General features: G+C 45.3%; 1 protein-coding gene across 1 annotated transcript in view; it reads left to right on the forward strand.

Annotated features, from left to right (window-relative positions):
* CECR2 (CECR2 histone acetyl-lysine reader) overlaps nt 1-27,897 on the forward strand; it is a 66,272-nt gene that overhangs the window by 23,361 nt on the left and 15,014 nt on the right. Inside the window, 7 exon segments of the mRNA XM_007472318.1 lie at nt 3,969-4,052; nt 13,450-13,603; nt 25,700-25,829; nt 26,280-26,317; nt 26,404-26,495; nt 26,713-26,839; nt 27,487-27,863. Of these exon segments, the coding sequence (XP_007472380.1) occupies nt 3,969-4,052; nt 13,450-13,603; nt 25,700-25,829; nt 26,280-26,317; nt 26,404-26,495; nt 26,713-26,839; nt 27,487-27,863 (1,002 nt within the window).

Raw genomic sequence — 27,897 nt, forward strand, 5'->3', positions numbered from 1 at the left:
GGGGGGGGGGGTCACAGTGACAGATAACATTACTTGATTTGTCGTGACTCCAATGATATTTGTAACCATTGAGCAGGTTGGTGCTTTGGGGTGAACTGTAGAAAGTCACAGAATTGCATTTTTCATGGGTGAGCATCTCCCATCGACGTGCTTAATCCCATTGACTATAATTACACTTGGATCTTGTCCTCCACAGTGCACTGTGACCACTTTTCCAGGACTTGAAATATGTAATCTAGTTTTCTTAAAGTAGCTATTAAATAGAGCTGGTTTTATAACTTTACATAACCTTGTATATGACTTTATTGATATGATTAATGACAGCACCTTAAATCATCTGTAAGGCATTTACCTAATCTGCTTAAACTTTCTTTTATAATTTCTGTCTTTTTAACTGCAGTATTCAACCTCAGACTTTAGAATAATGTAACTAAGGGAAAAAACTTTTACAAGCATAAAATGGATGGTTTTCATACAGAAAATTTTAGGAGTTGATTCTTTGCAAGAGAAGAAAAAATTAAAATAAGGTAAACCTTAAATACAAATTTCAAGAACCATGAAATTAGAAGCTGAAAAAAGAAATAATAGATTTCATATTTTGAAAGCTATACAGTGCTGTAAATTTGCAAGCCTTAGTGAAATGGGGTGTTGATTTTCCCCCCCACCAAAAAAAACCCCCCAGAATCTAAATTATGCAACCAGAAAGCTTAGCAGACCAGTAATTAGGGAAGAAGGGCTTTCACAAAAGCATCCAATCAAAAGCTCCAGAATCATTTAGATTTATTCACAGGCAGAATTTTCTAAACCTTTACGAAAAGATCATTTCCGAACAGTTCAAAAATAAAGGAAGAAGTGGCTTGGCCACTGTGTCCATTGAGATACAGTCATCTTAGTGCCCCATTCCTGATGAATTTAAATACGCTCTTCATTCAGTAATATAAATGTCACGCCTTTAAAAGTGCACTAACAAATAAAGACCGTTTCCTCATCAAAAGAATAACAACTCATAACCCATCGGGGTTAAGTGGCATGTGTGGTACGGGAATACTGCCTTGGAAGTCTTGGGTGTGTGACGTAAGAGAAGAGTAAGAGGCAGAATTTTAGAGCGTTTCGTCTGGGGGAATAGAATTGCACTCGACGAAGCCTGTTGCTTACCGCTCAGAGCAGTGCTGGCTCCCGACGTCCTGCGTGGGCCTCACCTGGGCCACACGCTGGACGCTGGATCCCGCCCTGCTCTCGTCCCAGCCTGGCAGGATGGCTGGAGGTAGTTCTGTTGCTCTGTGATTCATTGCGATGCCTGCTAAAGGTGAACAGTTACTGGCCGCCGCAGCAGAACAGGTGCTGCTGTGAATCTGACTGTGCCTGTGCAGAACTGATGAGAGAGGAGAAGGTACAAAGCTGTGAGGGCATTTATCTCTTCTCATCTCGAGTAAGGATGCCAGACCTCTCTGTTTCTTGAAGGAAAGTTTAGATGTCAGTCATCACCAAGATAAATTGAGGTTTGTTGTCGCCTTAGCCAAGTCCCAGCGTAACAGAGCTCTCCTCGAGAATACCCAGTGAATGTAGATATTGCAGGTGGGGGCAGTGGGGTGACCCATTTTAGCACTGCTTTGTCCTGGCACAGAGGCCAGACATCAGGAGCACCCTCGGGCGGGGGCGGGGGGCGTCTTCATTCGAGAGGCCACCCACGGGAAGTGACAACCTGCGAGCTGGGCATCCTGCTGATGTTTTCACAGACCTGTGTGTGTCCGTTGTTCTTGTTACTGAATTTACACAATTAAATATTATGAAACAAAATAAGGGCATAAAATTTTCTATAAAAAAAAGTTTTTATTAAACAAAAACATGAAAGATGAGTTGCTTCTGAAACGTTGGCTGTCAAATTAGGATAAAATAGTAAACAATGAAAGGAAAAAAATTCATTACAATCTTACGGTTTCGGTATTTGGATTGTAAGTATCATTAACGTCTCACTTGCGATTATAAAAACAAAACTGGGAGGGCAGATAAAGGTATAAGAGGGTGATTATTAGGAGGGAATATCCGGGAACCCCCTCAGTGGGCCTGCATCATATGACTAGTGAATGGCAGTACATTTTTATACATTAAGTTAAAACACACACACTGTGTAGATTCTTCCTTTGACAGTGACTGTGTGTACCTACCAGTACCCATCCAAGTTATACTGGCCGAAAGGGGTCTGTTCTAGTAATAAGCACACCTATGATTTGAATGTGAAATGGAAATCACATGCCAGTAAAACAGAATAGACACCATTACAGATTACAGTGCAGCATGACAAGCGCAGAGCCGCAGGGTCTGGGGGGCTGCGCGTCGTGAGCTTTCCTCTAGGACCCCCCCTCGTAGGTGTAGCGCCGCCCTCTTCTAGCTGCCCGTTTGGATGAGCTTCCTGATAGCTCTGAATTTCCATTTTCTTATTAGTAAAATATGCAGTGCTGTAACTTCCCAGTTTCTGTGGGAAGGACCATTGTCCAGTACCTGGCCTAGTACTTAGCGATGGATTGGCACTTGGTCCCTCCATTGTTTCTGGCGGCTTGTAACTGGCAAGGAATTTTGATAGAAAACTAAATCCACGTTTCTTACCAAAATAATTGCAAGTCTACAGAGAGGCAAAGCTGATGGGATAACTCATGGAGGTATGATAGTCCTGTAAACTTTGAAATAATGAAAGAACCAGAAGGTAAGGCCGCTTTGAGCACATGAAAGTTAAGCTTTTGTGGCAAGATTAAAGTCAAGGGGGTGTAGACTAGTGAAAGCATTTTAGCTAAGGTTACAGACAGTGATAGTCATGTGTGTTATACACATCAGGGTTTTTAACAGATAAGTTGATAAGTCACATAGAAGATGGTTGTGAGGACAGGGAAACCGCCGCGCTGTCTGGCCCCAGCACCCGCCTCACTCGGCAGAGGTGCAGGTGGCCCCTTGGCCGCTTTGCTGTTGGTCCTCTGAGAGAGCTCGTGGCCCGAGGGCTCTTCCCCTGGGCCTGAACTTCTGAAGGAGTCGCTCATAGGCACATTTGAGGAGCTGCTGCAGTGGCTTTTGGGGTAAAGGGGGTCATTCCCCCCTTTGACAGTTGGGGTTCTATCTCTACTGAAGCTGGTCATTCTCATAATGGAAAAACTTTCTAGATCCCCCATCTCAGCAGATCTCCTGCCGTTCTGTGGTTCGTTTGGGTTGCATAAACCACCACTTAGTGGCATTAGCGCCACTGAGCTTTTTCCATCCTTTGTTGCTTTACCTCGTTGATGCCACAGGTCTCAAGTTTTTCAGTTAAGTGGTGCCAGACCACACGTATGTGATGCTGATGTGACGCCGCAGAGCATACTCACCTCACCTGCACAGCCCTTGCTTACCGTTTCTTAATACGAGGTTATGATGGTGAGGCTTTGGGGCTCAGTCCACAGAAATTCCAAAACTGATGTTGGCCTTTGAAGTTCCCTGTAACGGCCGCTGCCAAGCCTCTGACATCATCTGGGGGTCTAACACCCCCAGGAAGCTCTGTGATCCCTCGTGGCTGAGCCTGTCGTCTCTCGTCCTCCTACCTGTTCCAGCCTCACCGGCTACAGAACCACCTCTAGAGGAGAGCTGCCCTCCTGCTGCTCGGAATCCACCTTGAGAGCCGCTCCCGGCAGCCCGAGGTGATGAAACTGGCTTTTCCTTGGTAATATGAGAGAAAACTTGTTAAAAGTGTTTACACCATTCCGGGAGTTTGACACATGGTATATCCGAGCTTTTTTGAACGTTTCTAAGTGAATAAGCTGCGTGGGGCCTTGTAGAGCTGAGTTGTCATTTTTGCTGACTGGCCTGGGGTGCCACGGGCCCTCGTTTAGGTAGAGCCTCACCTGGCCCTTCCAGGCCTCTCTCGACTGGTGGCAGTGGCAGCAACAGCAGCAGCTGAGGATACCCTCACCCATCTTGTCCTCGCTCTTCCTCACTTGTAACTGTAGGGAAAGCGTCCACAGAGGACATGGACAGGATTGCAGCCTGGGCGGTGGTCTGACCACCTGTCCGTCAAGTCCATTGAGCAATAGGTGAGTGTGTGAGAGCGAGCAGAGAGAAGGGTTTACATGTTCAGAGAAGATTGTCCCGTTTTATTTCGTGTACTCCTTCTATCCCAAGTTCTTTATTTACCTTGATTTCATTTTTAAAACCTCAAGCCTTTACTGAGTATTATTTTACATAAGATGCATTTCTAGAAAGAGAAGGAGTTGTAAAAATAAGACGTAAGTTGACTGTTGGGCTCCCCTAATCTCCGGGGATGATACTCACATCGTTATTTACTGTAATACCGAGGAGAATGATGTGTTCCGTAACAGACACACGTGTAATAGGAACGCAAGAGGCAAAGATGGAAGGAACTGGAGCAGCAGAACTGTGTCGCCTGAGCCCTGCAGGGTGGCTGAGGTTTTGACGGTGGCAGTGCGGGCGGAGGGTCAAGGCAAGCAGAAGTACAGAGGCAGGGTCGTGTGCGATGCAGTCGGAGAGCGTGTGTGCTGGGTCGTGGCTGGCGTGTAAGATATGTTGTGACTCAGAGTGGCGGTTTGGCTGGAACAGTCAGACTTGGGAGTCCCCTGGCCGTCCCCTGCTTGTTTGTCCAGGGGAGGCAGTGGTCGGCGGCTATGTCGTTCGATCTTTGTTTCAGGAAGATACATCTGGGGTCAGACCCCATCAGGAACAACTGCAAGGTGAGCAAGTAGCTGTAGGGTCCCTGCTCTGGGAGCGTGGGCCTAGAGGGGAGGACGGCCTCTGCGGGGAGCGTTTCACTAGAGGATGATAGGAATGAAGGTCAGGTTGCGAGTGAGTAAAAGAGGAGTTATTGGTCAGAGTGGTATCTGACCTCTTGAGAAGTCTGGCCATGAAAGAAAACAAAGGGATAGTGACAAAGTGCAGAGGAAGCAGCATTGAGGAGAGCTCTCGGCATTTCAGGCCCCGTTTCCTTAGTTGGAGCAGGACGTCCACGGGCTTTCCGTGCTCCCTGTGCAGTAGGGGGGCTCGCGTGTCCCGGGGTGGGGACGCGAACTGGGAGGGGCAGGGTAAGAGTTGAGACAGTGTTTGGTGAAGAGATGCTTCGGGGGGAGCAGTCCCCGGGAGCCACCTCTGTTTGGGAACTTCTGTGACATTGTTCAGCATCACAGTTGTAGGAAGGGACGAAACTGCTGTTTGTATTTACTGAAATGTAAAAGTGGGCAGATGGGGGCGGAATGAGGCCCGAGGGACCTGGACTGCAGGGGGGGGATGTTTGATGACAGGGGTTGGATGGGGGAGGGGGGCGCGGGCAGGACTGAGGGGACACCCCCCGCCTCCCCTGCTGCCCAGTTCCCAGACTCGCTCCACTTTTTAATGCCTTGTCTCCTTTTAGCATCCACCCCATTGGCTGTTCAAGCAGTTAGTGGTCAGAGCACGTTTCCCCTGGAGGCCCTGTCTGGCTGGCTTGTGACAGTGTGGACCCTCTGCGGCCTCGCGGTCGTCGATGTGACTGCAAGATTGTGTGTTCAGGGACTTGGCCATTAACCGAGTACATTCTACCTTGATCCCCGAAAGGGGAGAAGCTCATTAATAAATCACTGTATTTCCAGTATATTTGGACTTATCCTCTGTGTCTTTTTTCTTCAGCTCATAAGTATGTCTGTACCAGGAGGTAAACTGAGGCAGCCCTGTTCTGCCTGATTTGCAGGTCTCCCCAGTCCCTTCTTCCCTCGAGGCCCTGGTTGGAGGGTGGCCTCAGTCAGGCTGTCCAGCCGAAGTTCTCAGCTGGTTTTCTGCCTCATTCCCCTTGACGGGCTCTCGCTGCCTTTGTATCTGGACAGTTAACCACCTCCTTGAAAGTCTTCCCATTTTCTGCTCACTGCCCTGGGCTGAGTCCTAAATGCCCTAGTTTACATCTGGTTGCAGAGTAATCTGAATACAGATAGGCAGGTTCTTCACTGCTGCCAGCAAAAGCCTAGCTTCAAACACTAAAGTTTTAGGTTATTTGCAGCATTGTTTGTTTGTTTATTCTGCTCTTTGGTCTTAGATACAAGTAACCATGGTATTGAAGAGATTCTTGATGTCAGTTACAGTGCTGAACATTCTGGAGAAAGAAAGCCTTCAGTGTGGCATGAGTTTTGTGCTTTTGTTTAAACAGCAGAAAATCTTCAGGTCTTTAATGGCTTATAGGCAGGGTTTCTGGTCACCCAGGAGTCCAATCTTAGTGCCTCAGAAAATCTTTTAATTATGACTCCTGGGGAAATAGCAGTGAAGGGACACTGTCTCCCTGACCTCCTGGACTGTTTCTGTCAGGAGACTCTGGACATGCCATTGACAGGGAGCTCGGTTCCCATGTGTGCTGGGCATGGGTGGGGGGCATGGACGGGGAGTCCTGGGCTCAGCTTCAGCCAGATTCTATTTGTAATTGTTGAGAGGATTTCAAAGTGCTGTTTCTAATTGGCTTCTCATTGAAACCCTGTCCTGGTCCCACAGGCCTCTTCTCTGCACAGCATTAAACACAGCCCTGCCCCGTCTGCAGCTGACCCCTTCTAAAGAAAAAAAGTTGCAATGCAAAACAGTGTAAGATTTTTTTTAACTGCTAGTTTTTTGTTTGGTTTTTGTTGACTCGACTGTATGTACTTGTTCTTTAAACTACTGGAGTTTAAACTGTAGAGCTGCCACAGGTGTCTTCAGGTCATAAGTCCCATCCACTGCTGAAAAGGAGTGCGGAAATTTAAAACAGACTCTTGGTGCACCACGTACATATTTTTTCCCATATGTGTGTGATGCAATTTGTATAAAATGATAATTGTTCAGAATTCACATTGGATGGGAACTGCTGAAATTATAGCATGTTATGAAGAAGGAGAAAGGGCCATGAGAAGCTGTGAGGCAAAGAGGTGTCTCACTAAGCAGAGGTGTTTTTATGCCAGCAGGCAACCCAGGTGGCGGCAGCCTGGAGAAAGCATCTGGGGACCAGGCAGGGATTGAAACCCCGGAGAAGGGCCACTGCGGGCGGGGGTGGCCAGGACGTTGCAGCACAGGTTCTGGACCTTCCTTCTTGCTCCTGGGCGCTCCGGGGGCTTTGAGTTTTGTTTTTGTCGAGTTCTCCAACTCACAGACTTTTTTTTTTTTTTTTTTTAAGATGTAATTGACTTATAACATTAGTTTTAGGTGTACAACGTAATGATCTGATATTTGTACACACTGCAAAATGATCACCAATAGGTCTAGTTAACATGTGTCACCTAACACAGTTACAGATTTGATCTTATGATGAGAACCTTTAAAATCTACTCTCTCATTAGCTTTTGCATACACAATACAGTATTATTAACTACGGTCACCTATTGATAACTGGAAGTTTGTACCTTTTGACCACATTTGTTTTTTTAAATAGATCTTTATTGGAGTATAATTGCTTCACAATACTGTGTTAGTTTCTGTTGTACACCAAAGCGAATCAGCCATATGCATACATATGTCCCCATATCCCCTCCCTCTGGAGCCTCCCTCCCACCCTCCCTAACTCACCTCTCTAGGTCATTGCAAAGCACCAAGCTGATCTCCCTGTGCTATGCTGCTGCTTCCTACTAGCTAACTGTTTTCCATTTGGTAGTGCATATGTGTCGATGCTACTCTCACTTCGCCCCAGCTTCCCCCTCCCACCCCATGTCCTCACGTCCATTCTCTGTGTCTACCTCTTTATTCCTGCCCTGCAACTAGGTTCATCAGTACCTTTTTTTTTTTAGATTCCATATATATGTGTTAGCGTACGGTATTTGTTTTTCTCTTTCTGATTTGACTTCACTCTGTATGACAGACTCTAGGTCCATTCACCTCACTACAAATAACTTGATTTTGTTTCTTTTTATGGCTGAGTAATATTCCATTTTATATATGTACCACATCTTCTTTATCCATTCATCTGTCGATGGACATTTAGGTTGCTTCCATGTCCTGGCTGTTGTAAGTAGAGCTGTAATGAACATTGTGGTACATGACTGGTTTTTTTTGTTTGTTTGTTCTTGTTTTTGTTTTGCAGTACGCGGGCCTCTCACTGTTGTGGCCTCTCCCGTTGTGGAGCACAGGCTCCGGACGCACAGGCTCAGCGGCCATGGCTCACGGGCCCAGCTGCTCCGCGGCACATGGGATCTTCCCAGACCGGGGCACAAACCCGTGTCCCCTGCATTGGCAGGCGAACTCTCAACCACTGCGCCACCAGGGAAGCCCTATGACTGTTTTTGAATTATGGTTTTCTCAGGGTATATGTCCAGTAGTGGGATTGCTGGGTTATATAGTAGTTCCATTTTTAGTTTTTTAAGGAACCTCCATACTGTTTTCCATAGTGGTTGTTATCAACTTACATTCCCACCAACAGTGCAGGAGGGTTCCCTTTTCACCACACCCTTTCTGGCATTTACTGTTTCTAGATATTTTGATAATGGCAATTCTGACCCAGAGTGAGGAGATACCTCATTGTAGTTTTGATTTACATTTCTCTAATAATTAGTGATGTTGTGCATCTTTTCATGTGCCTTTTGGCCATCTGTCATCCCTGGAGACATGTCTATTTAGGTCTTCCGCCCATTTTTTAATTGGATTGTTTGTTTCTTTGATATTGAGCTCCATGAGCTGTTTGTATATTTTGGAGATTAATCCTTTGTCCGTTGTTGCATTTGCAAATATTTCTCCCATTCTGAGGGTTGTCTTTTTGTCTTGTTTGTGGTTTACTTTGCTGTGCAAAAGCTTTTAAGTCCCATTTGTTTATTTTTGTTTTTATTTCCATTACTCTAGGAGGTGGGTTAGAAAAGATCTTGCTGTGGTTTATGTCAGGGAATGTTTTTCCTATGTTTTCCTCTAAGAGTTTTATAGTGTCTGGTCTTACATTTGGGTCTTTAATCCTTTTGGTGTGAGTTCAGTTTTTTTAGATTCCACATACAGGAGAGGTCATACAGTATTTGTCTGTCTCTGACTTATTTCACTTAACATAATGCCCTCAAGTCATCCATGTTGTCACAAATGGCAGCATTTCCTTCTTTTTGTGACTGAGTAATATTCCACTGTATATACACCACCACTTCTTCATCCATGGACACTTAGGTTGTGTCCCTGTCTTGGCTATTGTGAATAATGCTGCATTGAACAAAGAAGTCCATATACATTTTCAAATTAGTGCTTTTACTTTCTTTGGAAAGATACGCAGGAGTGTATCTTTTTACGGGGTCACATGTTAGAGTCTATTTTGTATTTCTTGAGGAACCTCCATAGTCTTTTCCATAGTGGCCGCACCAATTTACATTCCCACCAACTGTGCACAAGTGTTCCCTTTTCTCCACACCCTCACCAACACTTACCATCTCCTGTCATTTTGATGATGGCCATCATGGCCATTCTACCAGGTGTGAGGTTTTAATTTGCATTTCTCTGATGATTAATGATGTTGAGCATCTTTTCATGTGTCTATTGGCCATCTATGCTGTATGTCCTCCTTGGAAAAATGTCTGTTCAGATCCTCTGCCCATTTTTTCACAGGATTGTTTGTTAGCTGTTGTTATAACAGTTTGCTTTTTTAAGATGCTGTAAATTCAAGTTATTCAATTATTACATCTTATGTGCTTAGTATAAATATTAATGTATTTAAAAAAGAACTAACTAGACAACAAATTGTATGATCCCATTTATGTGAAATGTCCAAAATAAGTAAATCCATAGAAAGAATAGCTTGGTGGTCTCCAGGGCCTGGGGAGTGGGGTATGCAGAGTGACCGCTTATTGGGTGCGGAGCTTTCTTTCAGGTGGTGAAATGTTCTGTGACTTAACACAGATGGTGGTCGCACACGTTGTGAATATACTGAATGCCCCTTTAAGGTTATGCACCTTAAAGTTGTTCATTTCCTGTGAATTTCACTCCAGTATCTTTACATGTATTTCTGAATGATGCAGAATCTCTGATTTAGCAGCAGTCCTTGGCATTTATAATTTTCTAAGTTTTAAAATTCCTGCTTCAATATATAAAAGATAACTAATAAGAACCTACTGTATAGCACAGGGAACTCTATTTGGTGCTCTGTAATGATCTATATGGGAATGGAGTCTAGAAGAGAGTGGACATGTGTATGGCTGATTCACTTTGCTGTACGGTAGAAACCAGTACAACATTGTAAACCAACTATACTCCAATAAAAAAATTAATTTAAAAAATTCCTGCTGCACTGTTATCGAAATATCTTAAGCTATTTAAAATCAATTTTAATACCTCACCATAAAATCTGTACGTGATAGTAACCTTTTGGTACTTTAACCTTTGAATTTTAGACTTTTAATAGGGACCACATGGTAGTGGGGGTAAGAAGTTAATAAAAATTGGGTCGTTGTAGAGCATATGTAATACCCAGTGGTTTCCCCAGCTTATTTGGGAAGGGGCTGTTCTGTGTCCGAAAGGATTTACATGCTCTTACAGAAAACTCACGTAAAAAGTGCAGGAGACGTGGTAACAGTTTCCCTACTTACAGTTTCATGTGTTTGCTTCAGGCCGTTCTCTGTGCGTTTATTACAAACCTGGGATCACACTGACTGTTGTCTTGTGACCTGTGTTTTTCATTTAACATCAAGGTGCCTTTTCATATTTCATTAAATATTCCTCAGAAAAAACAATTTTTAATGATTGCATAGTGATTATGTAATTTTACCTATTTTTAAACATTAAGGATATTTACAGTTTTTCACTGTTTTAAATAATGTTGACTTTAACGTACTCAGAAGTATTTTGCCTCGCTGTCTCACTTTTAAGATGAAGTCACAGCAGTGCACTTACTCTGTTCAGGGTTCCTGATACGTGTGTCCATCTTGTCCTCCAGAAGATCTGTGTCCCCAGCTCATTGAGGGCGTCCATGTTACCATGTCTTTGCAGACGTGTTACGTTTTTCATCTTGTACAGTTTTGTAAGTGAAAAGGTTGTTTTGCTTTTCCTTATGATCATGGATGTGTTTTATCTAGTTCTGTGAACTTTGTATTCATGTTTCATTTTCTCGGTGGGGGCTACTGTTAACTGCTTTGTAAGACATCTTTCCATATTAAGAATAGTACGTCGTTGTATTTGTTGAAAAAATTGTAGATATTCTTAGGATGTGCGTAATTACCTATTTTTCCCTTTTCCCCTCCTTCCATTGTCTTCACACGTGAGTGCCTCTCTTGTGTGTTGACCAGGTGACTCTGGTGAGCAGCCCTGGGGCTGCGTGTCCTCAGTCCTCACTAAGGTGCAGATCCTCTCTAGTATGTCTCTGTTCTGGCTGAAGGGAGAGCATTTCTCATGTCGTGCTTTGTTAGGCAGGGGCAGGACACACACATTGCTGTCATCATTGTATGCAGTAAGTAACTAGTGGTTATTACATGTGCTTGTTTTTCTCTGCTTTTTCATTGGGTCTGATGCGTAGAAAGCAGTGCACTTTTCTTTGAATGAAATAATTTGTTTGGCAAGGCTTGTGTTCCTCTATTCCCTGCCTTTCTGCCACCCTACCAGTTGACGTCTTAGGGGCGTCTGCTTGGAGTCACTGTACAGCTGAAAAGAGTAAAGGCGCGTCCTTCTGGTTTGCTTTGCTTTGTTAACAGTAGCTCCACTGTAACTTCTCAACTAGATAAAGATGTTGCCCAAAAGTTGGAATAATTAGGGACCTGTGGAGCTGGGGGCAGAGCGACGGAAGGTGCTTCCCCAGCCTTAGGAGGCTTGTCTGTGTGCGATGCCAGTGGCAGCCCAGTGTCACAAAAGGACATCTAGCTTGTGTACACTGCCCACTCTGGTTATAGGAGAAAGATTTTAGGGAACTTTGTTTAATTCTATTTGGGCGGCTGAGTACAGTGTCATGTGTGCAGTAATAATGGTTAACATTATTTTCATTTTCATCTCTCTTAGTTCATATTTTTACATTGTCAAGCAGCCACCGTTAAATTTTAAAGTCAAGCTCAGAATTTGAACAGTAAAACCTTTGACTTTCAAAAGGTCTACTATCTAGGGAAGACTGCTTTCCTAATTATGAATCAAATGACAATCGAAACAAGTTTTAAGGACCATAAAAAAAAATAGTAGAAAATTTCAATGAGAGTGGTTTCAGTGTTTAATTATGACTTTGTATAGATGGCCGTCGGCTGTCATGTTTTTACCCCCACGTCAAGACCACTTGTGTAATTTCCACAGAATACAGATATCTAGCATAGAAGATTCTTATTAGGTCTTCTTCCTACTGAAAAGATCTGTTAAGAAAAAGTCATCTTCCTGATTTAGTTTTGCCTAACGCGGGATAATCAGCATCTTTTCTGTAAGGGGAACTGGCATTTTCCCTTCGTAGACCCCTGATTCATTTTTCTGTGTCTGTGCAACTTACAGGTGTTCTCTGTTGCAGGCAACAATTATTACCTCTTCAATAACAATTTTAAAAAAGAAAAAGTTCTACCTTACACATCAGCACAGAAGTCAAGGGAAGAAATTGAAAATAACGATTTCAGTCCTAGTTTGAGTGTTCTGGGCTACAGAATGGCTCAGTACTAGCTATGTTGGAAATTTCCAGAGTAAAACTTTCAGGAATTATGATGGTAACGGTCCTGTTTTCCTTTTCTTTCCTTAAATTTCTTAGGCAATCGCATTCGCCCTAACCACCTGAAATCATTATGTATTAATGCTGTTTGGGTTGAAAAACAAGGGGAAAGCTCGCAAGTCTGAGGGAAGCAGTGCGTTTCTGTGCTGTCACCTTCATATCTTTTCTGTATCTTAAGGCAAAACGGTGGCCCTTCGCACCGAACCCTCCATTTTATTTACTGTTTGATTAGTAAAGAAAATTGCAAAAGTTGGGAGTTTCGAAGGCGTGCACATTATTGAAATTGTGCTAGCTCATCCTTCTCTTAGTTATTTAGACGAAGGTGCTTTTTTTTTTTTCCTTCGGTACGCGGGCCTCTCACTGTGGTGGCCTCTCCCGTTGCGGAGCACAGGCTCCGGACACGCAGGCTCAGCGGCCATGGCTCATGGGCCCAGCCGCTCCGCAGCATGTGGGATCCTCCCGGACCGGGGCACGAACCCGTGTCCCCTGCATCGGCAGGCGGACTCTCAACCACTGCGCCACCAGGGAAGCCCGAGGGTGCTTTTAAAGATACCATTTTTATCAAAGGTTAAATCTAAGAGTGATGTCTCCTCTCTGCTCTGGTCTGCTCTCCAGATTATCTCCCAAAGACTATAAATCAGATCCGTCATCAGGGCCAAGCCTTCACCTGTTCTGATCCCCACTGTGTGTCTTAATGTGAGTGTGTGTCTGCATCTGTTCATTGACTGTACAGATGAGAAGATGAGCTTGTGGCTGGGGTGTAAGTCACCCAGCTGTCTGGCACTATGTGCCGAATAGAGAACGTGGAATCTTTACTCAGAGGCGTGGTCTTGCTTTATTGTGTGTTGACTGAACTTCTTGGCCCCTCGCAGGAGACCCCTGTGCTCGGCAGGATAGAGAAACAGAAGCGCAGGGCGGAGGAGGAGGAGCGCCAGATCCTCCTGGCGGTGCAGAAGAAGGAGCAGGAGCAGCTGCTGAAGGAGGAAAGGAAACGGGAGCTGGAGGAAAGGGTCAAGGCCGTGGAAGGTAGGAGGGCTCTGCCCGGGGCTCCGGCAGCAGGGCTGTCTGGGGGTGGGGTGGGCGTGTCCCGGGAGCCCTGCTGTCTGGCTGGCTGGGGGCCCGGGCCGGCCCGGCAGTGCCCTTGCCCTTGCAGTCCTGGGGTCCTTCCGTCCCTGCCTTCACTCTCGGCTCCGCCGCGGCCCCGTGTGCACTTGAAAAAAGGTGACTCTCGCAGAAGTAACCTTACACACAGAGGAGATGTACTTAAGAAAAGCCTCGCTCTGCCCCGGTGTGCGCGGGCGTGCGGGGTTTCTAACCTTTGTACTTAAAGCACGCATGTTAGATGCAGTGGTGTTTATAAGCTGAGCTTCATAAATCACTGGATAGCAGAGCATTTTGGCTTTGTTAAATACAGACCAGTATTTTAAGTGAATGTATTGAACTTTTAACTTTTTACTTATTTTAAAAATTTATTTATTTATTTATGTTTGGCTACATTGGGTCTTCGTTGCTGTGCGCGGGATTTCTCTAGTTGTGGCGAGCGGGGGCTACTCTTCGTTGCGGTGCGTGGGCTTCTCATTGCGGTGGCTTCTCTTGTTGCGGAGCACAGTCTCTGGGTGCGTGGGCTTCAGTAGTTGTGGCATGTGGGTTCAGAAATTGGCACATGGGCTTAGTTGCTCCAAGGCATGTGGGATCTTCCTGGTCCAGGGCTTGCACCTGTGTCCCCTGCATTGGCAGGCAGGTTCTTAACCACTGCACCACCAGGGAAGTCCTATTGAACTTTCTAAAAGTTTAAATAAAATAGCATAACACGGATTTGGCTTTTTTTTTTTTTTCTTTCCCCCAGCCACACTGCATGGCTTGTAGGATCTTAGTTCGCTGACCTGGGATAAAACCTGGGCCCTGGCAGTGGAAGTGCCAAGTCCTAACCACTGGACCACTGGGAACGTCCCACATTTGGCTTTTTAATGCAGTGTTAACATGCAAATTTTAAACACATTTTGGCTGTAAAATTTAAAGGATTCTGGCCTTATCATGTGATTTCCCCTCTCATTCCTAGGGTATTGCCTTCTGATTCTTTCTTTTTATAAAAAAATTAATTAATTAATTTATTTTTGACTACGTTGTGTCTTCATTGCTGCGCGCGGGCTTTCTCTAGTTGAGGCGAACAGGGGCTACTCTTTGTTGCGGTGCCTGGGCTTCTCATTTTGGTGGCTTCTCTTGTTGAGGAACACGGGGTCTAGGTGCGCGGGCTTCAGTAGTTGTGGCACGTGGGCTCAGTAGTTGTGGCTTGTGGGCTCTAGAGTGCAGGATCAGTAGTTGTGGTGCACGGGCTTAGTTGCTCTGCGGCATGTGGGATCTTCCCAGACCAGGGCTCGAACCTGTGTCCCCTGCATTAGCAGGTGGATTCTTAACCACTGCGCCACCAGGGAAGCCTTGCCTTCTGATTCTTAATAGGCTAACCCTATTCTGACCTTGATCATTTCTTCATTCTAGAACGCTTAGTGCGTTTAATCTACTAATGTAGCCTGTGCCACATTTGGTGGTATATCATACGTTGAGATTTTGCATAATTTATTTCCAGTGCTAGATTTAAATTCCTCAAAGTAGTAACTATGCTTTTATTTCTTTATATTTTTCAATAGAGTTCTGTAATTTTCAATGGAGTTCTTATTAGGTACCATTGTCATTTGACCTTTTTCTCAGTTGAAGTATGATTGGCATACACCATTCCCTTATTTCCAGGAGTAAACACAATTCGACATTTATGTACATTGCAAAATGATCACCACAATAAGTTAAGAATTTGATTTCTTGTAATGAGAGTAGCTTTCACATACACAGTACAGGGTTACGGACTGTGGTCACCACAGTGTACATCACATCCCCGGGACTGACTTGTTTTGTCACTGGTAGTTCTCACCTCTTGACACCGTCACCCATTTCGCCCACCCCGGCCCCCCTTCTTTGTGTTCTCTGTATCTGCGAGTTTGGTTTCGTTTTGTTCTGTTTGGGAGGTAGATAACGGTAATGGTTGTACAACACTTTGAATGTACCTAATGCTACTGAATCATACACTTAAAAGTGGTTAAAAAGGTACATTTTTATATTTCTCACTAAAATTGTTAAAAAGCAAAAAGAAAAGGAAAAGGCCAAATAAATATACTGCTATCTATTAGGATTGTCTTTGTATAAAAAGGATGTTACAGGACTGGATTCTGACGGATACTCATGCTAAGTGAAATGAGCCCATATGGAAGGGGACATTGAGACTTCCTTGTTCTCAGTGTGGTTGATGCGAAACCTAAAAATTCTTCTTGCCTCAATTACGTGGAGATTCTGTTTGTTATTCAATATAATACTTTGTCTGATATTGTGTAAATACCCTTTTTAAGAACATTTTTGAAATCTTAACCAAGTAAGGAAAATTATCAGAAGCTGCTTTTAGGGGGATTAAAAACAGCAGTAAGTTAGTGAAAGAGACTGTCAGATCAAATTGTGGGTGTGGAGTGGCCCGTCTAGGGAATCTCTGCCCCGGGAAGGATGACCATGGATAAACCCGTGCTGAAGAGGAATAGACATGAGGAGGCTCCGCTGTGAGCAGTGGTTGGTAGGTGCAGCAGACAAAATAGAAAAATATTTAGCATTATCAGGTGTAAAAAACAAGAAATTGGAAACATCAGGAAGAAATAACCTTGAGGAAAGTACAGGCAGATTCAAAGGAAACAAATATTGAAAGAACTTCTAGAAATGTAAATATGGTAATTGGAATAGTAACTTGATAACTGGGCTCTAAAGCTTAGTTAGACCTGAGGAGAGAATCACACTGGAAGAGCTGCATGGGGCTTGTGCAGAACGCATCACGGAGATAAAGGGGATGACATGGCGGGAGGAGTCGCCTCTGGTCCATCTTTCAGTGTGCGGTCACAGAGATGCTTCAGTGGAGAATTGTTTTAATGCAAGTTAGAGAAATACAAAAGCTGAAAGGGTCTGAGGCAGGGGGAATAGAGAGAAGGGTTGGGGTCATCAGACCTGCAGGTGAGGAGGGGCTCGTAAGCTGGACCTTAGTGTCAGGGCAGGCGCCAGCCCGGTTCCGGAACTGCCAGCTGTGCCTTCCCAGTGATGGATGTCTTCCTAAGGAGGGACAAGCTGGCGGGCTGTTGAAGAGCACCCGGCGGGGGAGAAATCCATCCCCCCAACTCCCTGCCGTCTCCCGTCCCCTCTAGTGCTCCCTGTGGCGGAATATAAAGCCGGCAGAGAGTGGGGATAATTGATAATTGACTCACAATTGATAATTGACTCACGGGTCACAGTCCGGAGCTGCAGGGTGTGTCTGTCCACTGTTGTAAAATGGAAGGATCAAGTGATGGGGCAGAGGAAATATTAGATATGAATGGTTGAGAGATGAGATATAAACTGGATAGAATACAGACCCAAGGGACCGAATCATGGAACACATGGCCCATTTCCAGTTGAGAAAAGAGAATGTTCTGTGACAGAGATAGCAGACTTCTCAGGAGCAGCAGTAGGTTTCAGGAGGAAATGGGATTGGATTTTTTGTTTTTTGTTTGTTTTTTTCGGTACGCGGGCCTCTCACTGCTGTGGCCTCTCCCGTTGCGGAGCACAGGCTCCGGACGCGCGGGCTCAGCAGCCATGGCTCACGGGCCCAGCCGCTCCGCGGCATGTGGGATCTTCCCGGACCGGGGCACGAACCCACCTCCCCTGCATCGGCAGGCGGACTCTCAACCACTGCGCCACCAGGGAAGCCCGGGATTGGATTTTGTGTTAGTTTCCTAGGGCTTCCATAACAAATTACCACAACGAGGTGGTTTAAAACAGCAGAAAGTAAGTGTCTCACAGCTCTAGAGGCTGGAAGTCTGAAGTCTGGGCGTGGTGAGGCTCTGGGGTCATACACTCTCCTGTGCTCCTTCCAGCTTCCGGCGGTTCCTGTGTTCTTTCTGTTCTAGTTTCCTCTGGGAACTTCCTTAAACCAATATCTATTTTCTTAAATGTAAGCAGACATTCTACTTAATAGGGAAACATCAGAAGGATTCCCCCTTTTTTTTTTTTTTTTTTAATTTTATTTATTTTATACAGCAGGTTCTTCACCCCCCAGGGCAAAGTAAGAGACTATAGACCAGGAGCTCGGTCTTTCTGGTGGAGACTTATTAGCTGATCACCATGGCTGTGGCCTGAGGGGTAGGTTTGTAATTAAGCCTGCATCTAGGGGCCCCCGAATCCTTTCCAGAGATGTCAGAGGGCAGGCCCTCCAGAGCCCAAGTTTCTTGGAGGGATGCTTTACATGCATCTGACACCCATGGTTCACCCCTTGAACGCCTGGCTCTGGTGGCCAGAGGGGCTTGTATTCCTGGGTCCCACGGGACTGTGGTGAGCAGAGGGCCAGGTTGGGACAGGCTGGCACACTCCATGCTGTCATGTGATGGAGGCCACCCTGCTTGTCCTGGAGCTTCAGCCTGGGGCACAGGCTTAGGTTGGGCGTGCAGAGCTGCTCTCATAGGTTGGAGGCTGTGAGTGCCTGCCGTCTCCCGCTTTCCCCGAGTTGGGCCCCCGGAAGAGAGTTTATACACTTCTCTGTGACTGCCACTCGGGGGTCACTGCAGGTCCCTGACTCTGGTGGCCAGTGGGACTCAGGCTTGTAGTTGCTCACACCCCTGTATGTTTTGTGAACTTTAGAGGAAAGTGTCCAGTCAGTCTGAATCTGGGTTCTGAGACCCTACCCTTTGGGGCACTGACAGGTCTTGGCACACCCTCAGCTGCTGGGAGCCACTCAAATACATCAGGCTGCTGGACAAGCAGAGCGGTTTGAGAGCCGACCAAGAGCTGGGGAGAGCTGAGCAAAAAGGCTCATCTCCTACATGAGGCCCTGCCTTCAGGACTGGGAGAGGCAGTTGTTTCCTCTTCTGCACAGAAATCAACACAGAGTCCAGCAAAATGAAGAAACAGAGGGGGCTTCCCTGGTGGCGCAGTGGTTGAGAGTCCGCCTGCCGATGCAGGGGACACGGGTTCGTGCCCCGGTCCGGAAGGATTCCACATGCCGCGGAGCGGCTGGGCCCGTGAGCCACAGCCGCTGAGCCTGCGCGTCCGGAGCCTGTGCTCCGCAACGGGAGAGGCCACAGCAGTGAGAGGCCCGCGTACTGCAAAAAAAAAAAAAGAAACAGAGGAATATGTTCCAAATGAAAGAACAGGTTACAACCTCAGAAAAAAGCCTTAGTGAGACAGAACTAATTTACTTGATAAAGAGCTAAAGTAATGGTCATAAAGATGCTCACCAAACTGGGGAAAAGAATGCATGAACACGTGAGAACTTCAGCAGAGAAGGAAAATATTTAAAAGTGCCAAAGAGAAGTCTCAGAGTTGAAGAATACAATAACCAAAATGAGGGGTTCAGGCGGAGACTCGATGGTTGAAAACTTCCTGACCTTTGGGAAGGAAACAGACATCCAAGAACTCAAAGAGACCCACCCCAAGGTACATTATAGCTCAGTTGTCCGAAGTTAAAGACAAGGAGAGAAAAACAACTTGTCACATACAAAGGAAACCCCACCCTCTCCCCATAAGAACGTGAGCAGATTTTTCAGCAAAACTTTGCAGGCATGATATAGTCAAAGTGCTGAAGGAAAAACTTATAACCAAGAATTCGCTCCCTGGTAAAGACATCGTTCAGATTAGAGACATTAAGAGCTTTGCATTTAAGCAAGAGTGTAGGAGTTCATCACTTGTAAGAAGTGTTGAAGGAACTTTGTTAAATTAAAAAGAAAGGGCACTTATTAGTAACAGGGACACATATGAAAGGATAAATCTCACTGGAAAAGTAAATACATAATAAAGGTGGTGGATTAATTGCCTATAAAGCTAGTATGAAGGTTAAAAGACCAAAGTAGTAACAATAACTATGATTATAATAATTAAAGGATAAACAAGATAAAAAGATGTGAAACATGACATCAAAAGTATAAAACATGGGAGTGGGGAGTAAAAATGATGAGCTTAGAATGGGGTTGAATTTAAGTTGTTACAACTTAAAATAGACTGTTGTAGACATAAGTTATTATATGTAAGCCCCATGGTAACCACAACGCAAAAACCTACAGTAAATACACGATAAAGAGAAATGAATATAAGCATATCACTAAATATAGTTATCAAACCACAAAGGAAGGGAGCAAGAGAAGAAAGAAACAAACTACAAAAGCAGCCAGAAAGCAGTTAGCAGAATGGTGATAAGTGCGTACCTACTGATAGTTACTTTAAATGTAAATGGACTGAATTCTCCTATCAAAAGACACAGAGTGGCTGAATGGATAAAGAAAAAACAAGACCCATCTACATGCTGCCTACAAGAAACTCACTTTAGATGTAAGGACACACACAGACTGAAGTGAAGGGATGGAAAAAGATACCCATGCAAATGGAAACCACAAGAAAATCTGGAGTAGCTGTGTCCATATATAAGACAGAATAAACTTCAGAGTGAAGACTGTAGTCAGAGAGGGATGAGGGGCTTTGTATAATGGAAAAGGGGTCAGTCTTCAAGAAGATATAACATTGCAGTATTTATACACCCAGCAGAGGAGTATGTAAATATATAAAGCAAATATTAACAGACTTGTAGGGAGAGATAGACAGCAAAACAATAATAGTGGGGGACTTTAATACCCCACTGACATCAATGGACAGATTATCTAGATAGAAAATCAATAAGGAAACACAAACCTTAAATTATATGTTAGACCAGATAGACATGGACTTAACAGATATTTGCAGAACGTTCCATCTCGAAGCAACAGAATCCACATTCTTTTCAAGTGCACATGGAACGTTACCAAGATAGATGAAACGTTAGGCCACCAAAAAAATCTTAATAAATTTAATAGGATCGAAATAATATTTTCCATTCACACTGGTATGAAACTAGAAATTAATAACATGAAGAAAACTGGAAAATTCACAAACGTGGGGAGATTAAACAATGTGCTCCTGAACAACCAATGGGTAAAAGAATATCCAAAAGAGAATCAAAATACCTTAAGACAAAAATGAAAACGTAAGATACCAAAAATTATGGGATGCGGCAAAAGCAGTTCTAAGAAGAAAGTTTTGATAAAATGCCTACCTCAAGAAAAAAGTGAAGTCTCAAATACACAAACCAACTTTACACCTCAAGGAGCCAGTTAAAGAAGAACATAAAAAGCCCACAGTTAGAAGGAAGGAGATAAAGATCGTAGCAAAAATAAATGAAACGGAAACTAAAAAAAATTAGAAAAGATCGATGAAACCAAGAGGTGATTCTTTGAAAAGATGAACAAAACTGACAGACCTTTAGCTAGACTCACAAGAAAAAAGAGGACTCCAATAAATAAAATCAGAAGTGAACACTAGATATTACAACTGGTGCCAGAGAGATACAAAGGATCATAAGACACTACTGAGAACAGTTAACATTGCCAACAAACTGGACAACCTAGAAGAAATGGATAAATTCCTAGAAACTTACCAGGACTGAATCATGATGAAATAGAAAACCATAACAGATTAATTACTAGTAAGGAGATGGAATTAGTCATCAAGAAAACCTTCCTACAAACAAAAGTCTAGGACCAGTCCAGGAATATACAATGCAGAAATGACAGTCTCTTCAATAAATGGTTTTGGAAAAACTGGACCACTGGGGCTTCCCTGGTGGTGCAGTGGTTAAGAATCTGCCTTCCAACACAGGGAACACAGGATCAATCCCTGGTCAGGGAACTCTAGATCCCACATGCATGCTGCAACTAAGAGTTCACATGCCACAACTAAGGAGCCCACTGGCTTCAACTAAGACCTGGTACAGCCAAAACAAAAAACAAAAAAACAACTGGACCACTGCTTCACCCCATACACAAAAATTAACTCAAAATGACATACAGACTTGAATGTAACACCTGAAACCATAAAACTCCTGGAAGAAACATAGGCAGTAAGCTTCTTGACATCTGTCTTGGCGATGTTTTTTTGGATCTTACTACAAAGGCAAAAGCCACAAAAGCAGAAATAAACAAGTGGGCCTACAGAAAACGAAATAGCTTCTGCACAGCAAAGGAAACCATACACAAAATGAAAAGACAACCTACTGATTGGGGGAAGATATTTGCAAATCATATACCTAATAAAGTCTTAATACCCCAAACAGGTAAAGAACTTATACAAGTCAATAGCAGAAAAAAAAAAAAAACCCAAAACAAAGAAAACCACCAAACCCCAAACAATCCAATTAAAAAATGGAGGACCTTGGGACTTCCCTTGTGGCACAGCAGTTACGAATCCACCTGCCAATGCAGGGGATATGAGTTTGATCCCTGGTCCAGGAAGATCCCACATGCTGCAGAGCAAGTAAGCCCGTGTGCCACAACTATTGAGCCTGTGTTCTAGAGCCCACGAGCCACAACTACTGAGCCCACGTGCCACAACTACTGAAGCCCGTGTGCCTAGAGCCCGTGCTCTGCAACAAGAGAAACCATGGCAATGAGAAGCTTGCGCACTGCAACGAAGAGTAGCCCCTGCTCACCGCAACTAGAGAAAGCCCGTGTGCAGCAATGAAGACCCAACGCAGCCAATAAATAAATATATTTTTTTTTAAAAAAAGGAACACCCGAATAGGCATTTTTCCCAAGAAGACATAGAAAAGATGCTCAATGTCAAATCAAAACCACAATGAGGTACCACATCATACCTGTCAGAATGGCTAGTATCAAAAAGACAAGAGATAACCAGTGTTGGCAAGGATGTGGATTAGAGCAAAACCTCGTGCACTGTTGGTGGGAATGTAAGTTGGTGCAGCCACTATGGAGATTTCTCAAAAAACGAAAAATAGAACTACCATATGATCCAGGAATTCCGTTTCTTAGTTATCTGAAGAAAACAAAACTAATTATAATAAAAGATACATGTACACCCATGTTCATAGCAAGATGTATAATAGTCAAGATACGGAAGCCACCTAGTGCCCATCACTAGATGGATAAAGAAGAGTTGGTACACACACGATGGAGTAATGTTTAGCCATTAAAAAAAAAAGTATGAAATCCTGCCATCTGCCACAACATGAGTGGGCCTAGAGGGCATTATGCTAAGTGAAATAAGTCAGAGAAAGACAAGCACAGTATGAGCCCTTTTATATGTGGAATCACTAAAGAAAAAAGCTCATTAGATAGAACAGATTGTTGGTCACAGGAGGCAGAGTGTTGGTGGGGAAGTGAGAGAACTGGGTTATGTTGGTCTGTCTTTAGTTTAAATGAATGGAATAAAAGTTTTAAACAGTAACTGGTAAAAATTGAAGGATGAAGCATTTTGTTTCCTCTTTATGTTTTAGTTTGAATATGAAAATAATTGATGAGAAAAAGAAGAATTCGGTCAATAAATTTAGCAGAAATACTAGAATTAGAGTAACAACGAAACGGTGGCTCTAGACAAAGATTTCCTCAGCCAAGCTTCCAGGAGACTTCTGAGTCCTAATGCCTTGAATTTGGGGTCAGCTAACTTTCTGTAAAGGGCCCTGGAGGCCACGCAGGGCTGTGTTTCTATAAAACTCGTGTGTGTGTGTGTGTGTGTGTGTGTGTGTGTGTGTGTGTGTGTGTGTTTAACAAAAGTAGTTTGCTACCTGCCCTGTGTGCTATAGTTTTTGCTCGGCCCTAAAGCATCCAATTACATGTGTTGAGTTAACTTCTGTCCCTTTTATATATTTACACGTAGTACTAGGTATATACCTTGGAATTATTGAGAAAACAATCACACAAATAATTTTCTCTACAGTTTACTTCTGTCTTGGAACTGTGTTTGATCTTTAGGTATAGGAACTTTATAACGGAAGGATCAGGTAATCGCTAATGGAATTTAACACCACAGAAGAAAAGGTAACCACATATGGTGTCTGCTGAGGTGATGAAAAGGGAAGCACAGGCATCACTGTATGTGGTAACATTGCCAAGAAACATGCCCGTCTGTCTGGTCAGAGGCCCTCAGTAGAGCTACCACAGGGCACATTAACAATGTGATGAGAATGCCACTTGCTAAATCCGGAACGTGGGAAATTCTACCAAGACAAAATGACCCAATTTCTCCACCAGATAAATTGGAGAGGACACTGTTATACATTCCACTAAATTTAAGAAACATACCAACCAAATGCACTGTCTGGACCTTTTTGGATTTGATTTGAACAAACCAACTTAAAATTATTGAACAAGTGGGTAAGTTTGACCTTGACTCAGTATTTGATATTTAATATTTGATAATATTTTAGTATTTGATATTTAATATTAAATAAATCATTTTATGTTCCTGAAATTCGTACAGAAGAGCAGAGGGCCAAGTATAGGCAAGATAATTTTAAAAATCGATATCTTCGGAACACTCATTCTACCAGATAACAGAATAAAAGCTGCCGTGAATGTGGGAGAGTGTTACTGGCTTGGAGATGGGTAGTGAGACCTGGCAGTGAGCAGCCAGAAGCAGACCTGGTTCCTCACCAGGCGCTGCCGGCACCATTGCCGCCTGATGGACTAAAGGCCCAAAGCTTTTTGAAGAAAACATAGGTGAGGGTCTTTAAGATGCTGGGACAGAAAGAATTTAAGTAACAAAAGCACAAACTACAAGGGAAGGAGATTGATATATTTGATGACATTAATTGTTTAAAATTTACAAATGACTAAAAACACCTTAAACAAAGTGAAAAGACAAATCAGGTATAGAAGAAGATAGTTTTAATAAAGACTTCTTATCCACATTATTTAAAAGCACTTCTCCAAATCATTTAGAAATCCAACAACCCACAGGGAAAAAAAGGCAAAGTATATAAGCAGCGTATTCACAGAAGAGGATAATAAACATGAAAATACGTTGTGTCATTCCAATCAGGAAAAGGCAAACAGAAACATCAGAATTCCAAGTCATATGTATCAGGTTAGAAAAAGTGCTAAAAATTTACCCCTTGATGTGAGAGTGAGGTATCTCTCTCACATCACTTGTGAAGGAGTAGCTGTGAGCCTTTAAAGGCTCCACAGTGCACCTGGCAGGTCCCTGCTGCCGTGGACCCTGGAGGGCTCACCCGTGCTCGGGAAGGCGCCTCTCTCGAAAGGGTGGTTCTTAGGATGCAAAGAATCAGAGTCCTAATGTTAAAGTTTGACAGTTTGGTATGTGGATATTCGTTAATTTGGTTATACTTTTTTTTAAGCTTGAAATCATTCTCTTTGTTAAAAAGCAGTTTTGAAAGTCGTTTATAGCAAAGTGCCTCTGATTAATTAAAGCAGATACAGATTCTCTTACACTTAAAAGTTTATTTATAAATGAGCATGAAGTAGGAACAGAGGGAGCTTGGTGAGAGCACGCTCGCTGTCTGCAGGTTTAGGGCTGTGTCGTGCTCCCACCGGGCACCTTCCCGGGCCTCTCTCTCCGTCGTTGGGTCTTGCCTTCTGATGGTGTTCTGCATTCCTTGCCTCTCTTCCGCCCTGCTGGTACAAGGGCCAGGCAGGCCAGCAGTGCAGTGTCAAGTATGTTTCTTGTGGCCGCAGCTGGGAGCCAGAAAACGCCCTCCCTCTTCCAGCTCCTGGCCCGTCCAGCTGGCTTCTTCCTCGCTCGCAGGAGCCCTCCTCCTGCACTGGTGAGGGTGCACCAGCTGCCGTGGGTGGGGTGGCCGCCGAGCAAGGACAGCTGGTGCGAGAGCTGCGATGGGCTTGTACCGTCCCGGGTGTGTTTGGATTGAGGTCTGGTCCTAAAAGGGGGATGTTGTCTTCTTGCTGGAAAGTTAGGAAGGCCTTGGGGTTGTCAGAGAGGGTGACCCTCAGTCAGTGCTCTGCTTTTCCCTGTCCCTGTAATTCTGCTTTCCTTCTCTCTTGGTCTTCCCTGTCCCCGTCCGGGGCCGCCTTCCTCCCTCAGCCCGCGACCTGAACTTGGTAGGGCTAAGAGGAAGTGGGTCCACAAAGCATTGCATCTCTAGCACCATCCGAATTAGCAAAGAGAGGACTCAAAGGGAGCAGAAGTCAACGTTTGGTGATCTGTTTCCTCCTCTCAGAACAGACGTCTGCCCCTCTGGAGCCCCTGACGCACCTGTGCTTTGTGTTCATGCAGATCGCGCCAAGAGAAGGAAGCTCAGGGAAGAGAGGGCCTGGCTGCTGGCGCAGGGCAAGGCGCTCCCGCCCGAGCTGTCCCACTTGGACCCTCCCTCCCCGCCGCGGGAAGAGAAGAGGACGAGAGACCCGTGAGTGTTGAGTGGCCCCAAGCCTGCCTCGTCGTGTCCTTAGAACAGCCCTCTGTGGGGGTCGTGGCCAGTGCTCGTGAGCTCCTTCCGCTGCTGTCTGACTTGCTGGGTTATTATTCTTTAGATCACAGAAGTACTTACTAGAGTAGAGTAAAACCTGGCAAGGAGTGTGCTGTTAAATCACGAACGTTACGGAATCATGAATGAGTTCCACGAAACCATCATTTTGTAGATGGAAAAGGTGGTGGTCCTGTTCGGCTGACGTATGCTGGCCCTCATCCTCGTCACATTCTCAGGAGCGTTCTCAGTGTTACAGACTTTCCTTAACAAAGGTGTACTGGGACTATTCCAAAGCTGGGCGCAAGTGAGCTGTGTGTGAGGTTGGAGCAAGAGCTCCGAGGAGAGAAGGTGGTCTCAGCTACCGCTAATCCCTTCTTTTCTGCTTTACAGCTTTGAGCTGGACGACGATTTCACTGCCATGTACAAAGGTCAGTTCCCACGCTCAGCTCCCGCGTTCTGCCCAAGCGTGTTCCCACGTCGGTGTGTTAACCCAGCTCTCCTCTTTGGCCCTCAGTTCTGGACGTGGTGAAGGCTCACAAGGATTCCTGGCCCTTTTTGGAACCAGTGGATGAATCGTATGCCCCTAACTATTACCAGATTATTAAGGTAGAGGTGGCCTTGTCAGCTGTACCCGACTGTGGTGTGTGCATCTTTAGTGATCTGTGTTGTTGTGTGTAAGTTCATCTGCTACCCCTCAAGGGTCAGGGTTGCTGGGTGCACCCCAGGCTTTTGAGCAGCTCCTAATGCTGTGAGTGCTTTGCCTCGCAGGACCTGCAGGATGCTGTGTTCTCCAGCCTGTGCTAATTAACGTGTCCTGTTGTAGGTCCCCATGGATATTTCAAGCATGGAGAAGAAACTGAATGGAGGTTTATACTGTTCGAAGGAGGAGTTTGTGAATGACATGAAGACTATGTTCAGGAACTGTCGAAAATATAACGGGGAAAGTAGCGGTAAGTGAAGAGGGGTGGCTATGGATTCACCCTGGCACACCAGTAGGACCAAGGGTAACACGCCCCCTCTTTTAGAAACACACCCTCCAGAGATTCAGACCTTCCTTGGGGACCATAAGGAGAATGTGTGTTAACGCCGTGGGATGGGCGTGCCGGGCCCTGTCCCGCCCCACCCGGCCAGAGGGGCAGCGGTGGCTGGCGGCCCAGGTCCTTGTCTTCCCCCAGGCCCGCCTGGGTCTGTTTGTCCTCGGCCCCCACCGTCAGCCACCTTTGCATCACACAGCAGACCTCTGATGACACAGCCCGTGTTGCGCCAGGTGCTGAAACTGGAGCTCACGATGCCTTTTTTTTTTTTTTTTACTAGACAGATTCAGTGATTGTACTTAATGTTTCTGCGGTTTGGCATTAAAGAATTCAATTTTTACCGGTTTGGGGGTACTGGGCTCACTGTCCCAGCCACACAGGCTTGAGGCCAGAAAACCGTGTCCTGGTTTCTTGTCCTGGTCTCTCGTGTCCGTAGCCCTACAACGTGGGGAGCGCTGCAGCCCGGGCAGCCACGCAGTCGAGCCCGGGGCTGCCCCGTTGCATGTTTGTGGGCGGAGGTCTGGGGGCCTGCCCAGCGGCGCTCAGGCCTCGGTCCCCCGCAGAGTACACCAAGATGTCGGACAACCTGGAGCGGTGCTTCCACCGCGCGATGCTGAAGCACTTTCCTGGTGAGGACGGGGACACGGACGAGGAATTCTGGGTCCGAGAGGAGGAGAAGCGGGAGAAGAGGCGTGGGCGGGCCGCCCGCAGCCACGCGTGCACCCGCCCCCGGGACGCGGAGGCGCCCGGCCGGAAGCAGCAGCCCGCGGAGGCCGGGGGCAAATCGCTGCCCCCTGGGCGCCGCGCCGCGCCCTCCGGGGCCGGCGAGAGCAGCAGCTGCGCGCAGCCCCCTGGCGACGTGGGCCCCCCGAACGGCCGCAGCCTCCCTGGACCCCTGCATTACGGTGGACCCAGCCAGGCACCCCTCGCAGGCCAGCTGGTGAGGAGCAGCTTTGTCCCATTGCGGTTTCCCC

This window comes from Lipotes vexillifer, unplaced genomic scaffold (assembly GCF_000442215.2).
Source record: "Lipotes vexillifer unplaced genomic scaffold, Lipotes_vexillifer_v1.1 scaffold395, whole genome shotgun sequence".
NCBI classification, from domain to species: Eukaryota; Metazoa; Chordata; class Mammalia; order Artiodactyla; family Lipotidae; genus Lipotes; species Lipotes vexillifer.